We start from the raw sequence: 27375 nt of genomic DNA, 5'->3' as shown, positions 1-27375 counted from the left end.
ACGCTGTGTATAGGAATAGAGACATCAGCAGCGCCGCTGTCTCTATTGCTCCCAGTGTTCATGTGACTGGTCACATGATCGCCAGGTGCCATTACTGACAGACTGCTGCTGGGTCTAACTAGACCCAGCACAGCCCAGTTAGTGATAGTCGTCACTATGAGAGGGCTGATTTCCTCTCTAAATGGGGCTGCTGTGCAGCTCCAGCTACAGTGGAAAAACATGGTGTAAAAGACAGAAAAAAAAAATATATATATATATATAAAGTTCCCCAAAGGTCTTTTTTGACCTTTGAGGGACAGACCATAGTCATAAAAAAATAGTAAAGTAAAGTGCAAAAAATTTTTTTTTATAATAAATACACATAAAATACCCACCCCCCAAAAAAACGTTCCCCCCGCCAAACATTGTTGTAACGCTAGCGCTGACCCAATTACCCTAATATAGACATGTAATATATAAAAATTTACGGAAGACAATGACGATCACAAATAAAAGGTCTATTTTAGGGTAAAACTATGTTATTACCAAAAAAAAATAGCTGAAACGTAAAAAAGCTTATTTTTTTACTATTCTTTTCAAACTTTATGAATAAAAATTCTAAAATAGCAAAAAGGATGTGTATAAAAACGATAAAAAAAAAAAAAAAAAAAGAAACCTGCATTGTGTACGGAAAAACCATCGCAAAAATCACGTCGTTAGCCCAACAAATAAAAAAAAAAGTTATAGCTGTTTAACACGTGCTAAAAAGGGCTAAACGGTGTCTGGTCCTGAAGGCGCAAAATAACCCGGCCCTGAACTGGTTAAGACAAAATACTCAGTGTTGAGATTACCACATTCAGGCCGGATTTACATGAGCGTGTGCAAAAGATACTTAACAGCTTCATGTGTCAGCCCCGTATCATTATCACACTCTGTTTGTAGCACGTGGTGATTTTGTTTTCATTCATACTTTTTACTGCTGTTGCACGAGTCGCGCGCGTCACACGGGAGTGCTTCCATGTGGTGCGCGTGATTTTCACGCACCCATTGACTTGGCTGCAGCTCCTGTTCATGCTCGGTATGTGGAGACCCAGCAATGTGTTACAAGCAGATCTGTGCCCTGCCTCCTCCGCACAGACCTGGCTCACTGTATGCAGCCCTCTGAATGCACAAAGTGACCACTGTACCTGATCATCAATGAAACACTTGTGTAGCTGGAGAATATAACATCCTGGATCTTCTGTGTCACGTCGCCGATTAGACAGTATGCCGGGTGGTAGGGCCTTTTTTGGTTCATCATAGGATAGACTTTGTATATAAACATATACTTGTATAAACAATAGCAGCACTACATTTCGGGGGCACCACTTCAAGTATCGTAAGAATTGTGCCGCAACATGGACCTCTGAACTTACAGCTGTATGCACGCGGATATTAGTTTCACTGCAAGCGCACTGTGGACATGACAGGTAGGGACTGCACATTTCAGTCTATTTCGCTAAGATGTCCAGGTAGGAATTGCTCGGGGAATCATTCTGGGGTCACTCACATTGCCATAAGACTACATAACAGAAGGGAATGCCGGCTGTTCATTATATACAGTGAAGGAAATAAGTATTTGATCCCTTGCTGATTTTGTAAGTTTACCCACTGTCAAAGTCATGAACAGTCTAGAATTTTTAGGCTAGGTTAATTTTACCAGTGAGAGATAGATTATATGAAAAAAAAAACAGAAAATCACATTGTCAAAATGATATATATTTATTTGAATTGTGCACAGAGAAATAAGTATTTGATCCCCGACCAACCATTAAGAGTTCAGCCTCCTCCAGACCAGTTACACGCTCCAAATCAACTTGGTGCCTGCATTATAGAGAGTTGTCTTACATGGTCACCTGTATAAAAGACTCCTGTCCACAGACTCAATGAATCAGTCTGACTCTAACCTCTACAACATGGGCAAGACCAAAGAACTTTCTAAGGATGTCAGGGACAAGATCATAGACCTGCACAAGGCTGGAATGGGCTACAAAACCATAAGTAAGACGCTGGGTGAGAAGGAGACAACTGTTGGTGCAATAGTAAGAAAATGGAAGACATACAAAATGACTGTCAATCGACATCGATCTGGGGCTCCATGCAAAATCTCACCTCGTGGGGTATCCTTGATCCTGAGGAAGGTGAGAGCTCAGCCGAAAACTACACGAGGGGAACTTGTTAATGATCTCAAGGCAGCTGGGACCACAGTCACCAAGAAAACCATTGGTAACACATTACGCCGTTATGGATTAAAATCCTGCAGTGCCCGCAAGGTCCCCCTGCTCAAGAAGGCACATGTACAGGCCCGTCTGAAGTTTGCAAATGAACATCTGGATGATTCTGAGAGTGATTGGGAGAAGGTGCTGTGGTCAGATGAGACTAAAATTGAGCTCTTTGGCATTAACTCTACTCGCCGTGTTTAGAGGAAGAGAAATGCTGCCTATGACCCAAAGAACACCGTCCCCACTGTCAAGCATGGAGGTGGAAACATTATGTTTTGGGGGTGTTTCTCTGCTAAGGGCACAGGACTACTTCACCGCATCAATGGGAGAATGGATGGAGCCATGTACCGTCAAATCCTGAGTGACAACCTCCTTCCCTCCACCAGGACATTAAAAATGGCTCGCGGCTGGGTCTTCCAGCACGACAATGACCCGAAACATACAGCCAAGGCAACAAAGGAGTGGCTCAAAAAGAAGCACATTAAGGTCATGGAGTGGCCTAGCCAGTCTCCAGACCTTAATCCCATCAAAAACTTATGGAGGGAGCTGAAGATCCGAGTTGCCAAGCGACAGCCTCGAAATCTTAATGATTTACAGATGATCTGCAAAGAGGAGTGGGCCAAAATTCCATCTAACATGTGTGCAAACCTCATCATCAACTACTAAAAACGTCTGACTGCTGTGCTTGCCAACAAGGGTTTTGCCACCAAGTATTAAGTCTTGTTTGCCAAAGGGATCAAATACTTATTTCTCTGTGCACAATGCAAATAAATCTATATAATTTTGACTATGTGATTTTCTGTTTTTTTATATAATCTCTCTCACTGGTAAAATTAACCTAGCCTAAAAATTCTAGACTGCTCATGTCTTTCACAGTGGGCAAACTTACAAAATCAGCAAGGGATCAAATACTTATTTCCTTCACTGTATAGAGTAATTTACAATATATTCACCCTTGTGTGAGAATAACCCGGTACCTCCATCAATATAAAAGTGTAAAATATTATGACGTTTTCAAAACAGCAGCGCCAACTTTACACCCAGACGTTGGTAAACATCTACCAGTAAAATATGGCATCGGAAACGTAGTGTTGAATCTGGCTTATGACTTACACTTCGTGCATTCTTCAGCAATACATTTGCAATAAGTTGAATCTTGAATTCTGTTTTATGACCCTTACTTAACGGGGTTTACTGTTCGGACAGCCTATTCGAGCAAATGCGTAACTCTAAGGCTATGTTCACACAGTTTTTTGCAGGCAGAAAAATCTGCCTCAAAATTCCTTCAGGAATTTTAAGGCAGATTTTGCCCTGCCTGCACTTTGAGGTGTTTTTCGGCTGCGGCCATTTAGCAAAAAACACTTTCTCTGCCTTCCATTGATTTCAATGGGAGATCAGAGACAGAACCGTGGGAATAGAGAGCATGTCTTTTTTTTCCGCTTGCAGGAAAAAAACACCTCCCATTGAAATCACTCTCGGCAGTTTCTGCGTCAATAACCTCATAGTAGGAGAATTTTGGTGTTCGGTAAAGTGCTCATTTTCTGTAATTTTTTTGAAATTTACAAATAGATTGCATGGTCTAGTACATATAACTTACCACAAGAGTGTCCTGAAATCCTCACAGCCTGTACTGAAGCAGAAGGAACACCGATAAAAACAGATACTGTGCCAAGCCTAAGGGGTTGAAGCATGAGCGGTTCTCTCCTTGGTATTTTTTATTTCCCTTCTTTTAATGCCTGTGTCATGCCCCGACCCCCAAGGCCTTGTTCTCGGCAGAATAGCGTATACGTTTTGCCTGTAGTAATCGTAATAGATTTTGTATCTCATTCCGCCCTCCATTCTACTATATATGTTATTGGGAGTCTGACAAAAGGTTCATAGAAAAAATCATTTTATTCACAAGCTCCAGGTACAGTGTCTGGAAGTCAGACTCTGGGTGCAATGCTTTCAACAAATGCATATAAAAAGAAACCATGCCATACTCACCAACATAATACGCTGGATGAGAGCTCAGCACTGAATAATTGCTAGAATTTAAATTTAAAAAAAAAAAAGCGTCCGATCAATATCTGCCGGGACCCAACTAAGAAGCCGGTGGTTTTACCAAAACAGACTGAAGCTTGAGATTCTGCTGTACCCAGTGAACTATTTCTTGGCAAATGAAATCTTCATGGAGTTGCTCTGGGTGATCTTGAATCCTTGTAGAGACTCTCGGGCAGCAGCTGCCTGGACTTCATTGTCAAACTCCACAAATGCTATATCGTGACGTCCAGGGACTAGACGAACTTCTTTGAAGCCGGGGAACCTAGGAGAAAAAAAACATAGAAAACGTTAGTATATGAAAGGAGCCAGCGACTAATTAACGGAGCCAGCGCTGCTGCGGATATCAAAGGAGGAGAGATCTACAAGGAACGTCAGAAGGAAACCGCACCGCCGACCAGTCCACGGACAAAAAGAAGGTTCTCTTCAGAAGTGTTGTCCTACATTGTGACCATTCCCCTTAACACCAGGAGGGGGCGCTAGAGATACTCACTGGTTGAACAGCATGGACAGCATCAGCTCGTTTGTTTCTTCTGGGAGGTTGGTCAGGAACAGAATATGGTTTGGTGGGTTTTCAGATATCTGAGGAACAAGATAGAACGTAGATGTATAAACTAATCATAGAAAAAATTCCACAATACAACAGACAAGCACATAAAAACACACAGGACACTAGAGGGGTTGTCCAATGAAGGAAGCCGCTTCTCTAACCCGCCTGGCCATCTGTAGAATTACACGCCAATTTTAATGAATGCCAGTTGATTGATGCATTGACGTGCCTGACATCCATCAAGAGCAGCTCTCTAATCTGGTTTGAAGGGGGTGCCGAAGGGATTTTTTCTACCATAGTAAGTAATGTCATATCACCAGGATATGCAATCACTTACTGATCGGTGTGGGTATGGCTGCAGGATACCCCACCGATCCTTAGAATGAAGGAGCCAATGTGACACTTCAATTAAAAGGGGCAGTGCTGCAATTCCCTGCACATTGGGTGGCCGGGAGCACCGCTGTGCAGGAGGAAGAGCCGCGGCCGCTTTAGCCTTTTGTTTTCTGGATCATTGGGTGTCCCAGAAGTCCAGACTCCCACTGGTCAGAACGCTATGGCACTTCTTGAAGTTGTGCTATGATTGGGATTGCCCCCCTTTTATACTATGTCACAGCGATCGATTCGGTTCTCACAATTTTCTTAAAACATGAATTAAAACCTCCGTAAAACACAAGCAAGTCTTAGTCTACGTAGATGGGAAAGAAACAACCAACTCCCACATTCAGCAACACTTACTGGTTGCATAGGTGCCATCTGTCCTGGCATCATCTGTCCATGAGGCATGCCACCAGGAGGTATCTGTCCTGGACCAATTCCTGGTGGTGGCATCATGCCAGGATGGTGCATATATGGCGTCTGTCCAGGCATATGCATCATACGAGGACCTTGGTTCATTCCAGGGATGTTCTGCATTCCCTAAAGACAAAAACAACATATATAAGAACATCTCGGACAGAGCAGCTACAACAGCCATAAATATCATAGAGAGACAACTCACTGGCATCTGCCCTTGTAAACCTGGCACCATGGGAGCGCCTGGCACAATCTTCTTGACAGCTACAGCCTCTGGTCCCTTCACCTTCCTCTTCTCCTGCCTCTTTCGGTCTCTCTCAACAAAGGTGCCTTTCACCTTAGCTATGATGTCCGAGTCAGACTTTGAATATTGTATTCTCTGAATGGAAAAGAAAGAACATAAAGGTTTACTTCACTTTCTCAAAAAAGGACAGTGGAATTTAGCAGTTTCCAGGAAATACAGGTCTTAGCTGCAATACCAGACACGGCCCATGAATAAGAGTGGCGCTGTTTTTGGCAAAAAAATAAATTAAAAAAACGGCCAGAATTTTTTTTTCGAATTTAATACTACTGCTTTAAGAAATGTATAAGACTCATAACACCAACCATTGGCTTATCATAGAAGGGGAATCCTTGCATTGACCTCAGGGCATTAGTTGCACTGCTAACTTCCTTAAAGATGACAAATGCCTGTCCTCTCATCTTCAGACTGCGAGACACCAAGATATCAAGGATCTGACCAAACTGGGAGAAGATGGCGTACAGAGACTTCTTCAGCTCTAAAGGAAGAGAAAAAAAATAAAATTTAACCGTCATACTTAGCGGTAATACAAAAGTTACAGTAGAAGATTTGGTGTTAATCTTGTAGAACAAAGTCGAAAATAAAACATCTTTACAAGCTCAGACGATTGCTTGGATCCTAACCTGTAGCCTTCTAAGGTTAAGTTCACACCTAGCGCAAATACTGCAGAACTCCTGCAGCAAATTATAGTAGCAGGAAAGTGGATCAGATTTAAAGAGGCTCTGTTACCAGATTATAAGTGCCCTATCTCCTACATAATCTGATCGGCGCTGGAATGTAGATAACAGTGGTTTTTATTTTGAAAAACGATCATTTTTGAGCAAGTTATGAGCTAGTTTAAATTTATGCTAATGAGTTTCTCAATGGACAACTGGGCGTGTTTTTACTTTATACCAAGTGGGTGTTGTACAGAGGAGTGTATGACGCTGACCAATCAGTGACCAATCAGTGACCAATCAGTGACCAATCAGCGTCGTACACTTCATTGTTCCAGCCCAGTGAGATTGTGCAGTGAAAGACGCTGGGCTGGAACAATGAGAAGTGCAGGACACTGATTGGTCAGCGTCATACACTCCTCTGTACAACACCCAGTTGGTATAAAGTAAAACCACGCCCAGTTGTCCATTGAGAAACTCATTAGCATAAATCTAAAATTGCTCATAACTTGCTCAAAAATGATAGTTTTTCAAAATAAAAACCACTGCTGTGATCTACATTACAGTGCCGATCAGATTATGTAGGAGACAGGGCACTTATAATGTGGTGACAGAGGCTCTTTAATCAAATTTCTTCCATATGTTGTGGATTAAAAAAAGAAAAAAAAAAAAAAAAAAAAAGGGCAGAAACAGAGGCGGTCCAGATTCTCAATCTGCAGAATGTCAATTTGTCTTGCGAAAACACTGCAGGATTTCCGTGGGGAAATTCAGCGGTATATACGCTATGTTTGAACTTAGTCTAAGGCCTTATTCACACGAATGTGTTTTACGTCCGTGATACGCGCGTGAAAAATCACACACATCGCACGGACCTATGTTAGTCAATGGGGCCGTTCACAGTCCGTGATTTTCACGCAACGTATGTCCACTGCGTAAAACTCACGACATGTCCTTTACTTGGCCGTTTGTGCATCACGCACCCATTGAAGTCAATGGGTGCGTGAAAATCGCTCACGGCACACAGAAGCACTTCCGTGTGCCGCGCGTGATTCGCGCAACAGTAGATCAAGAAATGAAGGAAAAAAATAAAACCACCTCCTTCATTTATTTTTCTAAACATCAAAACCGCGTGTCATAAGGATGGCAAATGTGTGAAAAGCACACAGCCACGCACCACTCACTGATGACACACAAAACTGCAACGCGCAAATCGCACACGTTCGTGTCAATAAGGCCTACGGTTAAGTACCAGTGGAAAAGATGGGACCCATATGTAACGGCCCTGTATGGACTTCTCTCTACATCACAGCATTTACAAACACTCACCGTCCTTCTTTATCTTCTCATTGAGGTTATTGATGTAGATTGTATTGTTGGGTCGGATCTCCTGGGCGGCCATTTCCACAAGAAGCTTGAATGAAACAAAATATGAAGTCAGACAGAAGACAATGACTAATAAAGTCAATATCCTCCTTTTATCATTAAAAAACACACAGAATTATAGCAGTCAGACACATAGATGTAAGAGATACAATGCTGTCTGCAACCACCACTAGGGGGCGTATACTGTTATATACTGAAGTCAGTGGTAAGGCCTCATTGACACAACCTTGAAAAAACTCTGCAATTACGGACCCGCCCGGTTCTATTGGCCACGGAGACCTTTCCGTAGCGCTACGCAAAGGTGTCCGTGCCGTAGAACTGTGCGGGGAAATATGGAGCATGTCCTACTTTTTGGATTTTATGGGCAGTATTCCCATACGCATGGCACGAAAATGGGGCGTGCGGGCTGTGATTACGGGCAAGGCCGTGTGCATGAGGCCTAACATAGTATACACCTAAGGGCTCATTCTACATGTTACACCATTAAATTAGTATTTATCGCCTGAGCCTGATGTATATATAATATACCCCCTGACACTGCCCCCATATACTATACGATATACAAGACAACTACTCTACGCACAGTATAATGCCCCCAGATAGCTGCCCCCCAAAGTATAATGCCCCCAGATAGCTGCCCCCCACAGTATAATGCCCCTATAACTGCCCTCCACACAGTATAATGCACCCAGATAGCTGCCCCCCACACAGTATAATGCCCCCAGATAGCTGCCCCCCACACAGTATAATGCCCCCAGATAGCTGCCCCCCACACAGTATAATGCCCCCAGATAGCTGCCCCCCACACAGTATAATGCCCCCAGATAGCTGCCCCCCACACAGTATAATGCCCCTATAACTGCCCTCCACACAGTATAATGCCCCGATAACTGCCCCCCACACAGTATAATGCCCCCAGATAACTGCCCCCCCACACAGTATAATGCCCCCATAACGGCCCCCCACACAGTATAATGCCCCCAGATAGCTGCCCCCCACACAGTATAATGCCCCCAGATAACTGCCCCCCCACACAGTATAATGCCCCCAGATAACTGCCCCCCCACACAGTATAATGCCCCCAGATAACTGCCCCCCCACACAGTATAATGCCCCCATAACGGCCCCCCACACAGTATAATGCCCCCATAACGGCCCCCCACACAGTATAATGCCCCCATAACGGCCCCCCACACAGTATAATGCCCCCATAACGGCCCCCCACACAGTATAATGCCCAGGAAAAAGAAAATTTAAAAAAAACGACAAAATACACATGTTGATTAATCGCGTTGAATTTGTTAGTTTTTCGATTAATTGCCCAGCCTACAAATCGCCCATTGAAATCTATGGGTGTGTGAAAACCACTGACAGCCCAAGTATGACATCTGTGTTCTGTCTATGGTTGTCACGATACCAGAATTTAGACTTCGATACCGATACTTTGTGTAGTATTGCGATACTCGATATCAAAAACGAGACTTTGCCAAAAATAAAAAAAAATAATATAAGTTCTTCCGTTTTCTGATGTGAGGCGCGAGGTGTGATGATGAATTTTGAACCTCCACGTGCCTCACATTAATAGTAATTAACCCCATCATGTTCCTCAGTCGTAATGGACAACATTGGGTTAACGTGTGAGGTACATGATGGGGTCAACTACTATTAATGTGAGGCAAATGGAGGTTCAAAATTCATCACACCTCGTGCCTCACATTAATAAGTGAAAGACGTTTTTTATGGTAGAACAGCGCAAACATCATAAATGACGCTATAAAATGTGTTATTACGGTTGCGACGATACCAAATGTGTATATTTTATGTATGGAGACTGTTTATTGTAAAAAATGGGTGTGTTTTTTTTTTTAAGTTTAACATTACTTTATTTTTAAACTTTAATGTACTGGCATAAATGTCTATACTGATAGGTAGGTCTTAACAACTGCCTGTGTACGAAGTATGCCCCAACAGGAAATACGGACCCTGGGCTGCCTGCCCATATATGGCATGTCCCTCCATCTCGTCACAGGGATTCCCTGTGACTCGATCCAAAGGGCATCCCCCTTCTCATTTACCCCTTGAATGCTGCGGTAAGCTTTGATTGCAGCATTCAGGGGAATAGCGGCGGAGATGAGAGATTTCTCTTATCTCCGCCGTTAGAGCGGGGCTGAGGCTGTGTAATACAGCCATTGCCCTGATGCTGACAATAAGGGTATGTTCACACGTAGTGACCAAAAATGTCTGAAAATACGGAGCTGTTTTCAGGCGAAAACAGCTCCTGATTTTCAGATATTTTTGTAGCAACTCGCGTTTTTCGTGGCGTTTTTCAATGGAGTCAATGAAAAATGCCTCCAAAAACGTCCCTAGAAGTGTCATGCACTTTTTTCGTGGGCGTCTTTTGACAGCGACGCGTAAAATAAAGGCTCGTGGGAACAGAACATCGTAATTCCGATTGTAAGCAATGGGCAGATGTTTGTAGGCGTATTAGGGGCATTTTTTTCAGGCGTAAACCGCCCGAATTACGTCAGAAACCACTGCGTGTGAACATACCCTAAGTGAACGCAAGCGGTCAGCACGAGAATGCGGCCGGCGCTGCACTAATTAGCGGCGGCGCAGGCACTGAAGTCAGAACATGCGGGGGTTTTGCAGCGCGCCTGCCATGCTCTATCTTTATTGCCGGCACTCATTAGGGCAGCGCCGGTCGCATCACATCAAGCTGACCCCGTGCGCACTTGTCAGTGACTAATCACACATTCGCAGACCCACTCTGACTGCATTCATGCGTTACTATACTAAGATGTACGACCGCACAGCTTAGTATCGAAATAATGGTATCGGACCATTTGAGGGTGCACGTTATCGAAACAGTATCGAAGTTCCAATGCATCGTGCAACCCTAGTGCTGTCCGTGTTTCACGCTTCAAATACAGGGTGGGCCATTTATATGGATATACCTAAATAAAATGGGAATGGTTGGTGATATTAACTTCCTGTTTGTGGCACATTAGTATATGGGAGGGGGGAAACTTTTCAAGCTGGGTGTTGACCATGGCGGCCATTTTGAAGTCGGCCATTTTGTATCCAACTTTAGTTTTTTCAATGGGAAGAGGGTCATGTGACACATCAAACTTATCGAGAATTTCACAAGAAAAACAATGGTGTGCTTGGTTTTAACGTTACTTTATTCTTTCATGAGTTATTTACAAGTTTCTGACCACTTATAAAATGTGTTCAAAGTGCTGCCCATTGTGTTGGATTGTCAATGCAACCCTCTTCTCCCAGTCTTCACACACTGATAGCAACACCGCAGAAGAAATGCTAGCACAGGCTTCCAGTATCCGTAGTTTCAGTTGCTGTTCTGTGTAAACTGAGGGTATTGTTCCAATTTTTGTTTTGCCAATTCTGCAAATTCAGTGCGCCGATCAGGGTCATCCTCGTTGAGATGCTGCAGCAGCTGGAGTTTGTAAGGGGGCCATTTGTGAGTAGCTAATATCCGCCGAAGGGATGTTCGACTGATGCCACTCTCCAGTGACATGCGGCGAGTGCTACGCTGTGGGCTCTTGCTGAATGAAGCTAGGACAGCCACTGATGTTTCTTCATTAGTGACAGTTTTCATGCGTCCACATTTGGGCAAATCCAACACTGAACCAGTTTTACGAAACTTGGCAAGCAGTTTGCCAACTGTAGCATGGGAGATGGGTGGTCTCGTAGGGTGTCTTGCATTGAAATCTGCTGCAATGACCCGGGTACTGCGTTCACCAGACATCCACACAATTTCTATCCGCTCCTCACGTGTTAACCTCTGCGACATGTCAATGGCTGTAAACAAAGAGAAGCTTGTAAAATAACGCTAAAACCAAGCACACCATTGTTTTTCTTGTGAAATTCTCGATAAGTTTGATGTGTCACATGACCCTCTTCCCATTGAAAAAACTAAAGTTGGATACAAAATGGCCGACTTCAAAATGGCCGCCATGGTCAACACCCAGCTTGAAAAGTTTCCCCCCTCCCATATACTAATGTGCCACAAACAGGAAGTTAATATCACCAACCATTCCCAACAGACAAACCAAAACATAAAGAGGTAAAATTTCCAATGCTTGGAGCGGGCCAACAGAGTGCAGTGATCATTGCAGCGTGCACGTGTATGCGACGCCTGTGAAACGAGACGTGCGACCTAAGCTCAAGGACCGTTGGGGTTCGCAACAGTCACTAGTTAGATTAGTATTATGCCCTAATGTCCAAGCATGTATTTAAAATTGTAGGAGTAGACCCCCCCCCCCCCCCCCCGACATGTTTCGCCACTGATGTAGCGTCCTCGGGGGTTATCGGGGCTAATGACGGCGCGCCAGAAAATCCTCTCTATTATGGGAAACTCCAATGACGTGGCAGAGGAAATGCCTCTGCTCTGTACCAATCAGAATCGGGACCAGGCCGAACCCGTCCCTCCTCACTAGAAAGACAGAGAAGTCTACCAATGAGGTGGCGAAAGGGTCGGCCGTCTTGAAATGAGAATTTGCGCATGCGCATTGTGTATTCATCAGCATAGAGAAAAATAGCCCAGGTCACAGGAATCCACAATCAGGTAAGTAATACACCCGTGCAGGAACTCGGTCTAAAATAGAACAATCGTATCAGTATACAAACAATGGCAGATAGAAAATAAAAATATATAAGCAGATGCCATAGGTCCCATAGAAATCTAGAGGGTAATATGCCTAATAGATACATATTGAGCGATAACTAATCTATAAGGGAAGAATAGATAAATATAATGTGACGCTTGTGTGACAGGAAAACTTAACGTACGGTTGTGTACATCGGAGGGCTTAATGATGTTTAATAAAACCAGCCAAACATAATATGGTTTGATATATAAATGATGTGCTGAATGAGGTCGAAAAAATATAATATAAAGACTGTGTGACCACTATGTCAAGTCATAAAGAAAAGTGGGGGGGGGGGTTTGTGGTTTCTCAATAGGAACCCAAACGCCACTAGAATTAGGAAACTCCTGTGGGGATATAAATAGTGACATGTTCATGTGTCCATTTGACCTAAAAAAATATATATAGAACGGGAGGTCACCTGCCTCTACCGGAACGTCTTGATACAGAATATTGTTATGAATGAAAAGAACATTGGTGAGAGAGAGAATGATTGGGGCCGTCACATATGAATGATTATGTCTGCAGACCAATCTGGTCAGAATAATTAGAATACGAGTAAGAATAGGTTATGAACCAGTCTAAGCATAATGGAAAGGCTGATAAATATAGTAATAACTGACAGTTATTGAGGGGCTCAGAGAGCAGAGGCGACGAGGGGCTCAGAGAGCAGAGGCGACGAGGGGCTCAGAGAGCAGAGGCGACGAGGGGCTCAGAGAGCAGAGGCGACGAGGGGCTCAGAGAGCAGAGGCGACGAGGGGCTCAGAGAGCAGAGGCGACGAGGGGCTCAGAGAGCAGAGGCGACGAGGGGCTCAGAGAGCAGAGGCGACGAGGGGCTCAGAGAGCAGAGGCGACGAGGGGCTCAGAGAGCAGAGGCGACGAGGGGCTCAGAGAGCAGAGGCGACGAGGGGCTCAGAGAGCAGAGGCGACGAGGGGCTCAGAGAGCAGAGGCGACGAGGGGCTCAGAGAGCAGAGGCGACGAGGGGCTCAGAGAGCAGAGGCGACGAGGGGCTCAGAGAGCAGAGGCGACGAGGGGCTCAGAGAGCAGAGGCGACGAGGGGCTCAGAGAGCAGAGGCGACGAGGGGCTCAGAGAGCAGAGGCGACGAGGGGCTCAGAGCAGAGACGACGAATCCATCGCGCTTCCTCCTGTAGCAGTTTACGGTCTAAATCTCCAGCCCTGGGGCCCAGTTTGACCTGGGCAACTTCCCAGAACTGGAGTAGCTTAGCGTTGCCTCCGTGTACCTGGTGCAGATGTCTGGATAAAGTAGTGTCTTCTTTAGGATTGATAGTGCGGAGGTGCTTGGAGATTCTCCGTCTGAACTCTTGTATGGTCTTGCCCACGTACAATTTAGGACAGGGGCATTTAGAGATATATATATATATATCTCACCCCACTACTGTGACCGTTAATAAATTGCTTGATGACGTAAGATTTACCGTCAGATGGATTAGTAAAATTTTTTGTCACAGGCATGAGGGGGCAAAAAGAACAAACGGCCACATGGATGGGCACCCCTGACTGGAGATTTTAACCAAGTCTGTTGTGAAGGATTGGGTGTAGAGTAATGACTATGTACCAAGAGGTCACGTAGATTTTTACCTCTACGATATGCGACACTTGGCCCCGCTGAGATTACATCTTTAAGATCTGGATCGGCAAAAAGTATTGACCAATGCCTATCTAGAATGTCAATAACCTGAGAGGAACAGACATCATAAGTACCGACGCAACGAATGGTACTGGGTGATTCACACTTGATGGATTTAATATCTTTGTCTTGAAGAAGATTTTGTCTATTAGTCGCCTTAGCCCTGGCATAAGCCCTATGTGCATTGCTTCAATGCAGATGAGAATCATACTCGTGTGATTGAGCCCCAAAGCGGAGAAATCCATTTTTTTTTTATTAAGTGCTCGCACGGACGTGAAAAACGCATGCCACACTGATGTCAATATGCAACACATATTAACAAGAAACGCAGGAAAAACTATATTTTTACGCGTGCAAATTGGACACGCTTGTTTGAATGTGGCATTTAAGGTGGCCATACACTTAAAGGGGTGTTCTTACACATTTAGGGCATCGCCACGGGAAACAGCTGAGTAGGATGTGTGTGATGGCACCCAAATTTTTAAGATGTTTATGGCATATCTTGTGCAAAGGCTATAAACGTTTAAAGGACGGGTGTCGCGGAATTTATTTATTTTTAGATAAATTTGCTTTTAGCCCTTCTTCACACAACAGGGTTTCCCGGCCGTTCATAAATCGGCCGTCACCCGGCTGCATTAGGAACAATAGACCCCTAATGGGGCTATTCACACGACCGATTTTTTGATGGCCCGGGAAACCTGGCCGTCAAAAAATGGGACATGTCCTATTTTCGGCCGTTTACCCGGCCCCCATAGAAGTCTATGGGGCCGGGTAATACACGGCCATCACCGGAATGTGTCCCGAGTGATGGCCATGTATTCCGTCGCTCGCTCCCTCCTCACAGCGCAGAGTGCATGTGAGGAGGAGGAGTTGATGCCATTCGGACGAATGGCTGTACGCTGGAGAAACACTGCGCTGGCTCCCTTCCCCTGCTTGTTTTAAAAGTGCCCTGGCCCAGCTACACCTTCGATGGCGCCGCTAGCAGCTGCTGCTGTAGCGACGCCACTATAGCAGAGCAGGGAGGTATCTCCCCGCTCTGCTATGTGCTAGCCGCACTTTAGCTCCCTGAAGGAGCGGAATCCCCGTGTGTTCAGGGATTCCGCTCCTGGACAGAGCGCTTGATGTCTCTGTCCATATCTGGGCAGTGACATCAGGGGAAACTCCTGAAGCGGAATCCCCGAACACATGGGGATTCTCCTTCAGGAGTTGCCCCTGATGTCACTGTCCAGATCTGCCCGCCCGGATGCAAAACCTTATGCAAACCGGCCGGGAAAAATGTTCGATTTTATTGGCCGTAACTCGGGCGGGACCCTGTCGTGTGAATAAGCCCTTAGTGTTTTATTTGTAAAAAATTTTTTATTTATGTGTTTGTATTTTACTTTTTTTTTTTAAACTTTTTCTTGTCCATGGGGGCTGCCATTTTTTTCTTCATCTCTGTGTCAATTAACGACACATAGAGACATGGAATACGGCACATACAACCCCATAGAGAATGCAAACGGGACACGTTCCATTCACTATGCTGTACGCCGTCTGTGTGGGAACGGCGCATGCGCCACTCCTACACAGTCCAAAAGGAAGGTCTTCGGCCGAGCGACATCCGGCGCCATTTTCTTGTGGACCGGAAGCCGTGGCCGGACAGTAAGATGACTACTTCCGGTCGCAGCTTGCGGACATGTGTTCTGAAGCAAGGACTAGGAGCGGAGGGAGCAGCGGCGGCAGGAGCAGGTAAGTTAGGTCTGTGTATGTACGTGTTTTACTGTGTGATGCGCCTTTCCCACACAGACGGCGTACACCATAGTGAATGGAACGGGTCCCGTTCGCATTCACTATGGGGCTGTATGTGCCGTATTCCATGTCTGTGTGTGTCGTTAATCGACACATACAGAGATGGGAAAAAAAATGGCAGCCCCCATAGTGAAGAAAAAGTGCAAAAATAAAAAGTAAGACACAAACACACAAATAAATAAAAATGTTTTAAAGAGGCTCTGTCACCAGATTTTGCAGCCCCTATCTGCTATTGCAGCAGATAGGCGCTGCAATGTAGATTACAGTAACGTTTTTATTTTTAAAAAACGAGCATTTTTGGCCAAGTTATGACCATTTTCGTATTTATGCAAATGAGGCTTGCAAAAGTACAACTGGGCGTGTTGAAAAGTTAAAGTACAACTGGGCGTGTATTGTGTGCGTACATCGGGGCGTGTTTACTACTATTACTAGCTGGGCGTTGTGTATAGAAGTATCATCCACTTCTCTTCACAACGCCCAGCTTCTGGCAGTGCAGCACTGTGACGTCACTCACAGGTCCTGCATCGTGTCGGCACCAGAGGCTACAGTTGATTCTGCAGCAGCATCAGCATTTGCAGGTAAGTAGCTACATCGACTTACCTGCAAACGCCGATGCTGCTGCAGAATCATCTGTAGCCTCTGGTGCCGACACGATGCAGGACCTGTGAGTGACGTCACAGTGCTGCACTGCCAGAAGCTGGGCGTTGTGAAGAGAAGTGGATGACACTTCTATACACAACGCCCAGCTAGTAAAAGTAGTAAACACGCCCCGATGTACGCACATAATACACGCCCAGTTGTACTTTTACTTTTCAACACGCCCAGTTGTACTTTTGCAAGCCTCATTTGCATAAATACGAAAATGGTCATAACTTGGCCAAAAATGCTCGTTTTTTAAAAATAAAAACGTTACTGTAATCTACATTGCAGCGCCGATCTGCTGCAATAGCAGATAGGGGTTGCAAAATCTGGTGACAGAGCCTCTTTAAATAAAAACACAAAGCAAATTGATATGAAATAAAAAAAAAAAAAAAAATCGCAACACCCGTCCTTTAAGGCTTCGTTCACATCTGCGTCCGGACTAGGTTCATGGGTCGTCGGAGCTTCCCGTCAGGCTAACACGTGAACGGGACCCAAACTGAAACAAACGGAGACCAATGGTGACGGATCCGGTGCAAATGGTTTCCGTTTGTCTCCGTTGTGCAAGGGTTCCGTTGTTTTGATGGAATGAATAGCGCCGTCGACTACTCGGAACCCTTGCACAACAGAGACAAACTGAAACCATTTGCACCGGGTCCGTCACCATTGAAACCAATAGTGATTCAAACGGAAACCTATGGTCTCCGTTTGTTTCAGTTTGGGTCCCGTTCCCCTGACGGGAAGCTCCGACGACCCATGAACCGAGTCCTGACGCAGATGTGAACGAAGCCTCTGATGGGAATAACGCTTTGATAGCTGTTGGACAAAAGTGGGGAATAATCTGCTCTCAGACCCCTCTAGCAGCAGCTCATCGCCTGTAGGAAGCCAGTATGTGCGATCCTCCTCCCTAACTTCTTTCCCCGCAGGACGAGTTGATGTTTTCATTGGTAACAATTTGGGGAACAATTTAATCGCTTTTTGTTTTTAGGAGGCGGGATAAAACCCAAAAAGTGAATACACCCACCACTCGGTATATGGCTCTAACGTGGGAGCCTATGGACGACACTGCATCGCTCCGTTCACAGGCTCCATTACGGCAGGTTCACACCTCTGTCGGTTTTCCCATTCGGAGCAGAACAAAAAAAATACTAGAAGTGTTGCCTCCATTGTACCCTGGACAACACCGGCGGCAGATGGTAAGGGGTTCTGTCGGGGGGGGGGGGGGGGGGGGGATCCGTGGTTCTAAGATAAACAGTAGCGCAGCATACTGCGCTATAGTTACTGGTATTTTCTGCCGGATCTGCGACAGGCCATGTTCACACGTGGCAGAATTTTTACGCTGCAAATGTTGGTGCAGATTCGGGGCAATTACGCAACGAATCTTCAGCAACATTTGCATATTTGACAGGTAGTTCAGACGTTGCGGATATCACAGCGGACTTGCCAGATTTCAGTTTTTGCATTGCAAAGGCTGAAATCCGCAGTGAAATTCCACAATGTAATGTGCATGCTGCGGAGGGAAAATTCTAAACCGCAGCCTAAATCCCGCACTGTTATTTTCCACAAAGTCTGAACTAAGTTACCTAAAAATGTATAGAAAGAAATGAAAAAACAGCTAATGCCGAATTCCACTGCGGACTGTCCATTTAACAGCAATTCCACCACCTCTGAATGTGCCCTAAAGGAGCTTCCAACAGAGGTGTGAACAGGCCCTTAAAATATATGCGTCCAGAAGCTCCAGTGACGTAGTTATATACGGACAGTTGTCGCTGCAGCTTCCCGACGAAGTAGTCACGGGCGGCCATAACCGGAGACGTTCAGGAGGTCTGCGCTCTCTCTCTATGTAACTATCATACGACCCCCATACAAGACAATGATGTGATTGTGATCGATCGCATAATGGAGGGAAAGAGATATATACATGGCTGCCCGCACACTGCTCTCCAGCTCTGATCGCACAGCAATAGCCCGCCACAATATTCCCTTTCTCCGTCCAATATGGCCGCCCGCGCTTACCTGTATATAAACGAGCTCGTAAGATTCGGGCCTGGCGACCGCAAACACCAGCGATAGGAAACACGCGGACAACTCGCACACCACAACTAGGCCGCAGGACAGTCCGCTTTGCTATAGTAGACAGGCCGCACTGCTATAGTAACAGGGAAAATAGCCCCACGTAGCCACACCTCCAGTATTACACTACGGAGCTTCCCATTGGTCAAAACATCACGCCTCTTACGTGTCCTCGTCTCCTACGTACATCACATGATAGAACTAAGCCAATAAAACGCTACGAAGAGCGAACTGCCAATCACATGTCGTAGTCAGAACCAGACGGCTAAAACGTGACTATTATTTCATTTATTTCTTTCATTGTTTCCTGTGTTTGCGGTTTACCGGTTTTTGAACCGTATAAAGATGGCGCATCGGGGTTTACGTGTACTAGCACTATGGGGGAGATTCGTGCAAAGGGCTGCAGTTGCCTATAGCAACCTATCAGATTTCAGCTTTCATTTTGCAACCCACCCAAAGATGTGATTGGTTGCTATTAGCAACTGTTCCTTTTTAGCGGGCTCCGGTGTTAACCCCTGAAGTGTAAACTCTTTTTTTTTATTTTTTATACCTTTTATTGATTAAGGCCGGATTCACACAAGCTTTGCAAACCTCGGACGTGAAAGAACGCAGCTATTCACGTCCGAGGTGCATCCGTGCTGTACCCTGTGGGAAGCGTTATCACACGTCCTCCGTAGAGTCTATGGAGTGATGCGCGAAGCGCCAAAAAATAGGACATGTGCTATTTTCTCACCGTCCCTTCACACGCTCCGTTGAAACGGTCGTATGAACGGCCCCATGCAATTACATAGGTCTGTGTGACGGCCGTTGTTTCAACGCTCTGGTGAATAAGGCCTGAGGCTGGGGCTGCACAGCGACTGATGGTGACACAGGCCATACAACCAAATATCGCTGTTGCCCTGCCTGCCTTTGCAGGTAAAGAAAGTCAATGTGGCGACCGGTTGGTTGCTGGGACCGCGTTACTACAGTCGCAAGAAATCCGAACCTGCTAAATTCTTCGCTACTGTCATGTCGCGGCAAGACGCGGGTCGCAACGCTGCCCACATTAACTTCATTACCTGCGATGCAGCCAGTGTGACGGCCATCTTTGGTCATGCGGTCAAAGTCGCCGTGTAGACCTGGCCTACACTGGCCATAGATATATTGATAGCCGAACCAATTATTTCCAGTCACTAGTCATTGGGGAAAATGTACCAAACTGTTGCAAAGGAACCAATCAGGTCATACTTGCCAATTTTTGTGAAGGGATTGGATTGTGCCATATTTTGGGCTATGAGGGTTGTATTATATATCTGTACAACACAATTATCATAGTGTATGGCTGGCGTTGGGTTTTCTAGGCCTGTAGGGATATGCACCGAAACTGAACACAAGTCATTTCCATAATAATCTCATATTCTATTCCTGGTATCTTTTTAGCACTCATGCCGGAGGAGAAAGAAGCAAACACTGCAAACACTAATCATGTACCACCACCACCATTGCCGCCGCCGCCACCACCAGTCCTCTGCCCCCCTCCTCCATCTCAGGTGAAAAGCAAGTTCTTTAAGAAGGTGGCAGAGAACAGTGACCCGTCTGTTGGAGGATGTGACGAGTTAAAGCGGCTGATCAAGAATCAACAGGAACGGTGAGGTTTATAGGTCGGGCCCGTATACCGCTGGCTCGGATTTCCAAGGACTTCTGCCGCTTCATTTCAGTGGGGTCTCGGTGCTCGGACCACCACCTATCAAACATTCTGACATGTCACTAGAGGTCAAAAATGTTTTAAAAGTTTAGTTACGCTTTAAGATGAGAACACGTCTTTAACCACATCCCACAATAGTATGGCATGGGGAGTGGGTACATCCCACATTACACTGTACTAATGCGTTGTGGGGGTGTGCAGCAGGTGCAAAGTGACCACCCGCTGTAACGTGCAGGATCCAAGTTTACCCGTTAGATGCCACGGTCAATAGCGACTGCGGCACCTCTGGTTTTTGCAGAGGGAGGGGCTTCTTCTGTAAGCCCAAAGTGTCCAAGGTCTGCCGTATATGTGACTCTATTTAGGCCCTGCCTAAGGCTACATTTACACGAACGTGAACAACCTTGGATGTGGAAAACTGCCGTTTTTCACATCCGAGGTGCACCCGTGCGGGACACGTTATCACAGATCCCCTTAGACAAGAGTATATAGAGGGATGCGTGACACGCAGTAAAATAAGAACATGTCCTATTTTTTCACGGTCCCTTTACATACTCCGTTGGAGCAACGGTCGTGTGAACGGCCCCATTGAAATACATGGGTCAGTGTGACGGCCGTTGTTTTAACGGCCGTCACACGGACGACTTATACACTCGTCTGAATGAGCCCTCAATGTATTCTAAAAGCGATCAAAGAGTCACAAGTTTAAGTCCCCTAGTGGGACTAACATTATTTAAATAAAGTTCCATAAAGTGTATTGAGGACAAACAAACAAATCTTTTTCCTCCAAAAAATATTTTATTCTGGAAAAAAGTATAAAAAATATATCTAAATGGTATCGCAATTAAAACAACCCATACAATAAAATGAACATGTTATTTATACCACACGGTGAAAAAGTTTTTGTTTTTAAAAAAAAATGAATGAATAAAAGTTTATTCAAGAAGTCCTATGTGCAACCAAAATGGTGCCAATAAAAATGACAAATCGTCCCACAATAACAAGCCCTCGCACGGCTACGTCAGGGGAAAAATAAAAAAGTTATGGCTCTTAGGCTGGATTCACACGAGCGTGGCGTTTTTGCGCACACAAAAACGTGGTGTTTTGCCTGCGCAAAAGGCACTTAACAGCTCCGTGTGGCAGCAGCATATGATGCGCGGCTGCGTGATTTTCGCGCAGCCCCCATCATTATGACACTCCGTTTGGATGTTTGTAAACAGAAAAGCATGTGGTGCTTTTCTGTTTTCATTCATCCTTTTCACAGCTGTTGCAGTGTTAGGCTGGATTCACACGAGCATGTTCGGTCCGTAAAGGATGGAACGTATTTCGGCCGCAAGTTCCGGACCGAACACACTGCAGGGAGCCGGGCTCCTAGCATCATAGTTATGTATGACGCTAGGAGTCCCTGCCTCTCTGCGGAACTACTGTCCCGTACTGAAAACATGATTACAGTATGGGACAGTTGTCCCGCAGCGAGGCAGGGACTCCTAGCGTCATACATAACTATGATGCTAGGAGCCCGGCTCCCTGCAGTGCGTTCGGCCCGGGACTTTCGGCCGAAATACGTTCCGTCCTTTACGGACCGAACATGCTCGTGTGAACCCAGCCTTAGATTTCTGGTCGTAACATATGAAGGAATTCCGTCTGCTAACGTGGGCATACGTGGTACCGCACAGAGTGTGCCCAGAGGGGGTCGATGATATGATGTATGAGTAGCTTTAGTTTGTGAATTGTGTTACTGATATTGTTCTTTTTCTATTTCAGATTCGGTGGACACTTAAAATGGCTTCTGTATAACCAGCATATCCCATCTCTTATACAGGAGGGTCCGCAGTAAGTCATATGTAACCAATAGAAGTCATATGTAACCAATAGAAGTCATATGTAACCAATATAAGTCACATGTAACCAATAGAAGTCACATGTAACCAATAGAAGTCACATGTAACCAATAGAAGTCACATGTAACCAATAGAAGTCACATGTAACCAATAGAAGTCATATGTAACCAATAGAAGTCATATGTAACCAATAGAAGTCACATGTAACCAATAGAAGTCACATGTAACCAATAGAAGTCACATGTAACCAATAGAAGTCACATGTAACCAATAGAAGTCACATGTAACCAATAGAAGTCACATGTAACCAATAGAAGTCACATGTAACCAATAGAAGTCACATGTAACCAATAGAAGTCACATGTAACCAATAGAAGTAATATGTAACCAATAGAAGTCATATGTAACCAATAGAAGTCATATGTAACCAATAGAAGTCACATGTAACCAATAGAAGTCACATGTAACCAATAGAAGTCACATGTAACCAATAGAAGTCATATGTAACCAATAGAAGTCACATGTAACCAATAGAAGTCACATGTAACCAATAGAAGTCACATGTAACCAATAGAAGTCACATGTAACCAATAGAAGTCATATGTAACCAATAGAAGTCATATGTAACCAATAGAAGTCATAGGTAACCAATAGAAGTCATATGTAACCAATAGAAGTCACATGTAACCAATAGAAGTCACATGTAACCAATAGAAGTCACATGTAACCAATAGAAGTCACATGTAACCAATAGAAGTCACATGTAACCAATAGAAGTCATATGTAACCAATAGAAGTCATATGTAACCAATAGAAGTCATATGTAACCAATAGAAGTCATATGTAACCAATGGATCACATTTAGCAAAGGGGTTTCTGGTTTTATGTGCAGAAAGCTTAATCATCGTATAAGTTTCTATACTTTGTATATCAATTCCTCACTATTTTTTAAATCTCTGTTTGCGGTCAGTGAATGGAACCATTCTTGTTTACATCCAGAGGCATGTCCAATTGGCACAGTGGAATGGCTAATTACTATATGTTAGAGCTCTCTCTTGCAATAAGCCATGCAACCATCTTAGTCGGACATGATCAGGATAGGTTGTAAACAATAATGTTTCCATTCACTGACATTAAAGAGGTTCTTCTGGCATTTTTTTTTATTGAAGGCCTATCCTCATGGTAAGCCATCATTATCAGATTGGTGGGGGTCCGACTCCCGGCACCCCCGCCGATCGGCCGACTGAAGAGGCCGCAGCGTATGTCTGTACACATCCATAGCGGCTATGCCTGGGATTGCAGCTCAGTCCCATACACTCAAGTATCGATTGCCTATCCTGAGGATAGGCTATCAAATTCTTATGACTGGACAACCCCCTTTAATTCACAGCAGCAAATCGGGTCTGTGCCAACAGCAACAAGATATTTCCCGCCTTCTATAAATATTTGTTTACTATCTTTACAACCTATTTGAGCCTAATTTGCATTGGACGTGACATCTCTGGACACCGGCTTCATATTTTCGATTGATAAATGCTGTAGACTCTTTGGCAGCAGAATTTGCACATGAATACAGTTTGTGTGTACAATACTAGGGGTTTGTGTAGATTTATACACAGTATTTTATATTGTTATTGAGATTTTTATAGATGGACACAAAACACACCCCAAAATACATATTTAATTCATATAATGTCCTCGCAGGTGCGGCCTTGTGGCCTTGTGGATGGCGGGGGGAATACTAAGCAAGAAACATGAGGTAACACTTGACCATATTGTACAAGTGGCAACTACAAAAGGATACACCATCAATGGGGAAATGTTCTCAGGTGAGTGCGGTCTGAGTATATGGTCATGCAGTTTATGCCTTTTGGGGTCCCTTTAAATTATCTATTAGGGAATAACAATTCTCTCGTATTATGATATTATTGGAATATATTCAGCGTTCATAGAGGGCTGCAGGGATTTTCATGTTCTCCACAGCTGCCCTGGCAATCTGTCTGCCGGCCATAGACATTAGATCATTGCTAGTGGATCCTGTCAATTTCACTAGGATCCTCCAACAATGTACGGCTATCTCTCCTGAACTCCTCCATAAACAATGGATGCCAAGTATGCTTATTTATTTCGATGAGGGACGGTATGAGCAGCTGTCAGACACCTGGGTTCCCTCCAGACCCCTCCGGCGGCGTTTATCTTATATTCGGCATGTTCAAAGCCGAGGCTGCAGCTCCCACCGTCGATTGTAAATTTGGACAGGAGATGCAGCTCAGGCTGGGTTCACACGACCTATTTTCAGATGTAAACGAGGCGTATTATGCCTCGTTTTACGCCTGAAAATAGGGCTACAATACGTCGGCAAACATCTGCCCATTCATTTGAATGGGTTTGCCGACGTACTGTGCAGACGACCTGTCATTTACGCATCGTCGTTTGACAGCTGTCAAACGACGACGCCTAAAAATACAGCCTCGGCAAAGAAGTGCAGGACAATTATATGCAGGACACTTATATACATTATATGCGGGACACTTATATACATTATATGCGGGATACTTATATACATTATATGCAGGACACTTATATACATTATATGCAGGGCACTTATATACATTATATGCAGGACACTTATATACATTATATGCAGGACACTTATATACATTATATGCAGGACACTTATATACATTATATGCAGGACACTTATATACATTATATGCAGGGCACTTATATACATTATATACGGGACACTTATATACATTATATGCAGGACACTTATATACATTATATGCAGGACACTTATATACATTATATGCAGGACACTTATATACATTATATGCGGGACACTTATATACATTATATGCGGGACACTTATATACATTATATGCGGGACACTTATATACATTATATGCGGGACACTTATATACATTATATGCGGGACACTTATATACATTATATGCGGGACACTTATATACATTATATGCAGGACACTTATATACATTATATGCGGGGCACTTATATACATTATATGCGGGACACTTATATACATTATATGCGGGACACTTATATACATTATATGCGGGATACTTATATACATTATATGCGGGACACTTATATACATTATATGCAGGGCACTTATATACATTATATGCAGGACACTTATATACATTATATGCAGGACACTTATATACATTATATGCAGGACACTTATATACATTATATGCGGGACACTTATATACATTATATGCGGGACACTTATATACATTATATGCAGGACACTTATATACATTATATGCAGGACACTTATACATTATATGCGGGACACTTATATACATTATATGCAGGACACTTATATACATTATATGCGGGACACTTATATACATTATATGCGGGACACTTATATACATTATATGCGGGACACTTATATACATTATATGCGGGACACTTATATACATTATATGCAGGACACTTATATACATTATATGCGGGACACTTATATACATTATATGCAAGACACTTATATACATTATATGCGGGACACTTATATACATTATATGCGGGACACTTATATACATTATATGCAGGACACTTATATACATTATATGCGGGACACTTATATACATTATATGCAGGACACTTATATACATTATATGCAGGACACTTATATACATTATATGCAGGACACTTATATACATTATGTGCGGGACACTTATATACATTATATGCAGGACACTTATATACATTATATGCAGGACACTTATATACATTATATGCGGGACACTTATATATATTATAGCAGGACACTTATATACATTATATGCAGGACACTTATATACATTATATGCAGGACACTTATATACATTATATGCAGGACACTTATATACATTATATGCGGGACACTTATATACATTACATAGTTACATAGTTACATAGTTACATAGTTACATAGTTACATAGTTACATAGTTAGTACGGCTGAAAAAAGACACATGTCCATCAAGTTCAACCAAGGGAAGGGAAAAGGGAAGGAAAAATTTCTACACATAGGAGCTAATATTTTTTTGTTCTAGGAAATTATCTAACCCTTTTTTAAAGCCATCTACTGTCCCTGCTGTGACCAGCTCCTGCGGTAGGCTATTCCATAAATTCACAGTTCTCACTGTAAAGAAGCCTTGTCGCCTCTGCAGCTTGAACCTTTTTTTCTCCAGACGGAGGGAGTGCCCCCTTGTTTTTTGAGGGGGTTTTACAAGGAACAGGATTTCACCATATTTTTTGTATGTGCCATTAATATATTTATATAAGTTAATCATGTCCCCCCTTAGTCTTCTTTTTTCAAGGCTAAATAGGTTTAATTCTTTCAATCTTTCCTCATAATTTAAATTCTCCATGCCCCTTATTAGCTTCGTTGCTCTTCTTTGTATTTTTTCCAACTCCAGGGCATCCTTTCTATGAACTGGAGCCCAGAACTGAACTGCATATTCTAGATGAGGCCTCACTAATGCTTTGTAAAGTGGCATTATTACATCCCTGTCCCGCGAGTCCATGCCTCTTTTAATACACGACAATATCCTGCTGGCCTTTGAAGCAGCTGATTGACACTGCATGCTGTTATTGAGTTTATGATTTACAAGTACACCCAGATCCTTCTCAACAAGTGAATCCGCCAGTGTAGCGCCCCCTAGGACATATGATGCATGCAGGTTGTTGGTACCAAGATGCATAACTTTACATTTATCTACATTAAACTTCATTTGCCAAGTGGACGCCCAAACACTTAGTTTGTTTAAATCTGCCTGTAATTCATGAACATCTTCCATAGTCTGAACTATATTACATAGCTTGGTGTCATCTGCAAAAATAGAAATAGTGCTATTAATCCCATCTTCTATATCATTAATAAATAAGTTGAATAATAGTGGTCCCAGCACTGAACCCTGGGGTACACCACTTATAACCGGGGACCATTCAGAGAAGGAATCATTGACCACAACCCTCTGGATACGGTCCTTGAGCCAATTCTCAATCCAATTACAAACTATATTTTCTAAACCTATAGTCCTTAATTTACCCATTAGGCG

The 27375-nt window shown here is 43.9% G+C and overlaps 2 protein-coding genes across 8 annotated transcripts in view; one reads left to right on the top strand and one right to left on the bottom strand.

Moving 5' to 3' along the window:
• ACTMAP (actin maturation protease) overlaps positions 1-27375 on the top strand; it is a 52892-nt gene that overhangs the window by 12153 nt on the left and 13364 nt on the right. The window contains exons 1-4 of one of the 7 annotated variants that reach the window (XM_075836112.1): positions 17760-17902; positions 20199-20406; positions 22225-22293; positions 24006-24130. In XM_075836112.1, coding sequence (XP_075692227.1) covers positions 20204-20406; positions 22225-22293; positions 24006-24130 — 397 coding nt within the window. In that variant the 5' untranslated portion in view covers positions 17760-17902; positions 20199-20203. Of the gene's footprint in view, positions 1-17759; positions 17903-18454; positions 18550-18753; positions 19052-19077; positions 19302-19321; positions 19407-20198; positions 20407-22224; positions 22294-24005; positions 24131-27375 lie in introns of those variants that run through there. The other 6 variants (XM_075836108.1, XM_075836109.1, XM_075836107.1 and 3 more) reach the window with 6 other exon arrangements.
• On the bottom strand, positions 4115-18908 carry SNRPA (small nuclear ribonucleoprotein polypeptide A). The gene is made up of 7 exons (XM_075836114.1): positions 18723-18908; positions 7906-7990; positions 6229-6401; positions 5828-6001; positions 5566-5745; positions 4774-4862; positions 4115-4545 (listed from the first exon to the last, which is right to left on the bottom strand). The coding sequence occupies exons 2-7, from the start codon at positions 7976-7978 to the stop codon at positions 4386-4388; spliced, it is 849 nt and encodes a 282-aa protein (XP_075692229.1). The 5' UTR covers positions 7979-7990; positions 18723-18908; the 3' UTR covers positions 4115-4385.

The sequence above is a fragment of the Rhinoderma darwinii genome, chromosome 8, assembly GCF_050947455.1.
Source record: "Rhinoderma darwinii isolate aRhiDar2 chromosome 8, aRhiDar2.hap1, whole genome shotgun sequence".
Taxonomy (NCBI): Eukaryota; Metazoa; Chordata; class Amphibia; order Anura; family Rhinodermatidae; genus Rhinoderma; species Rhinoderma darwinii.
The sequence above is the reverse complement of the archived record's forward strand: the minus strand, read 5'-3'. Positions and strand labels throughout refer to the sequence as shown.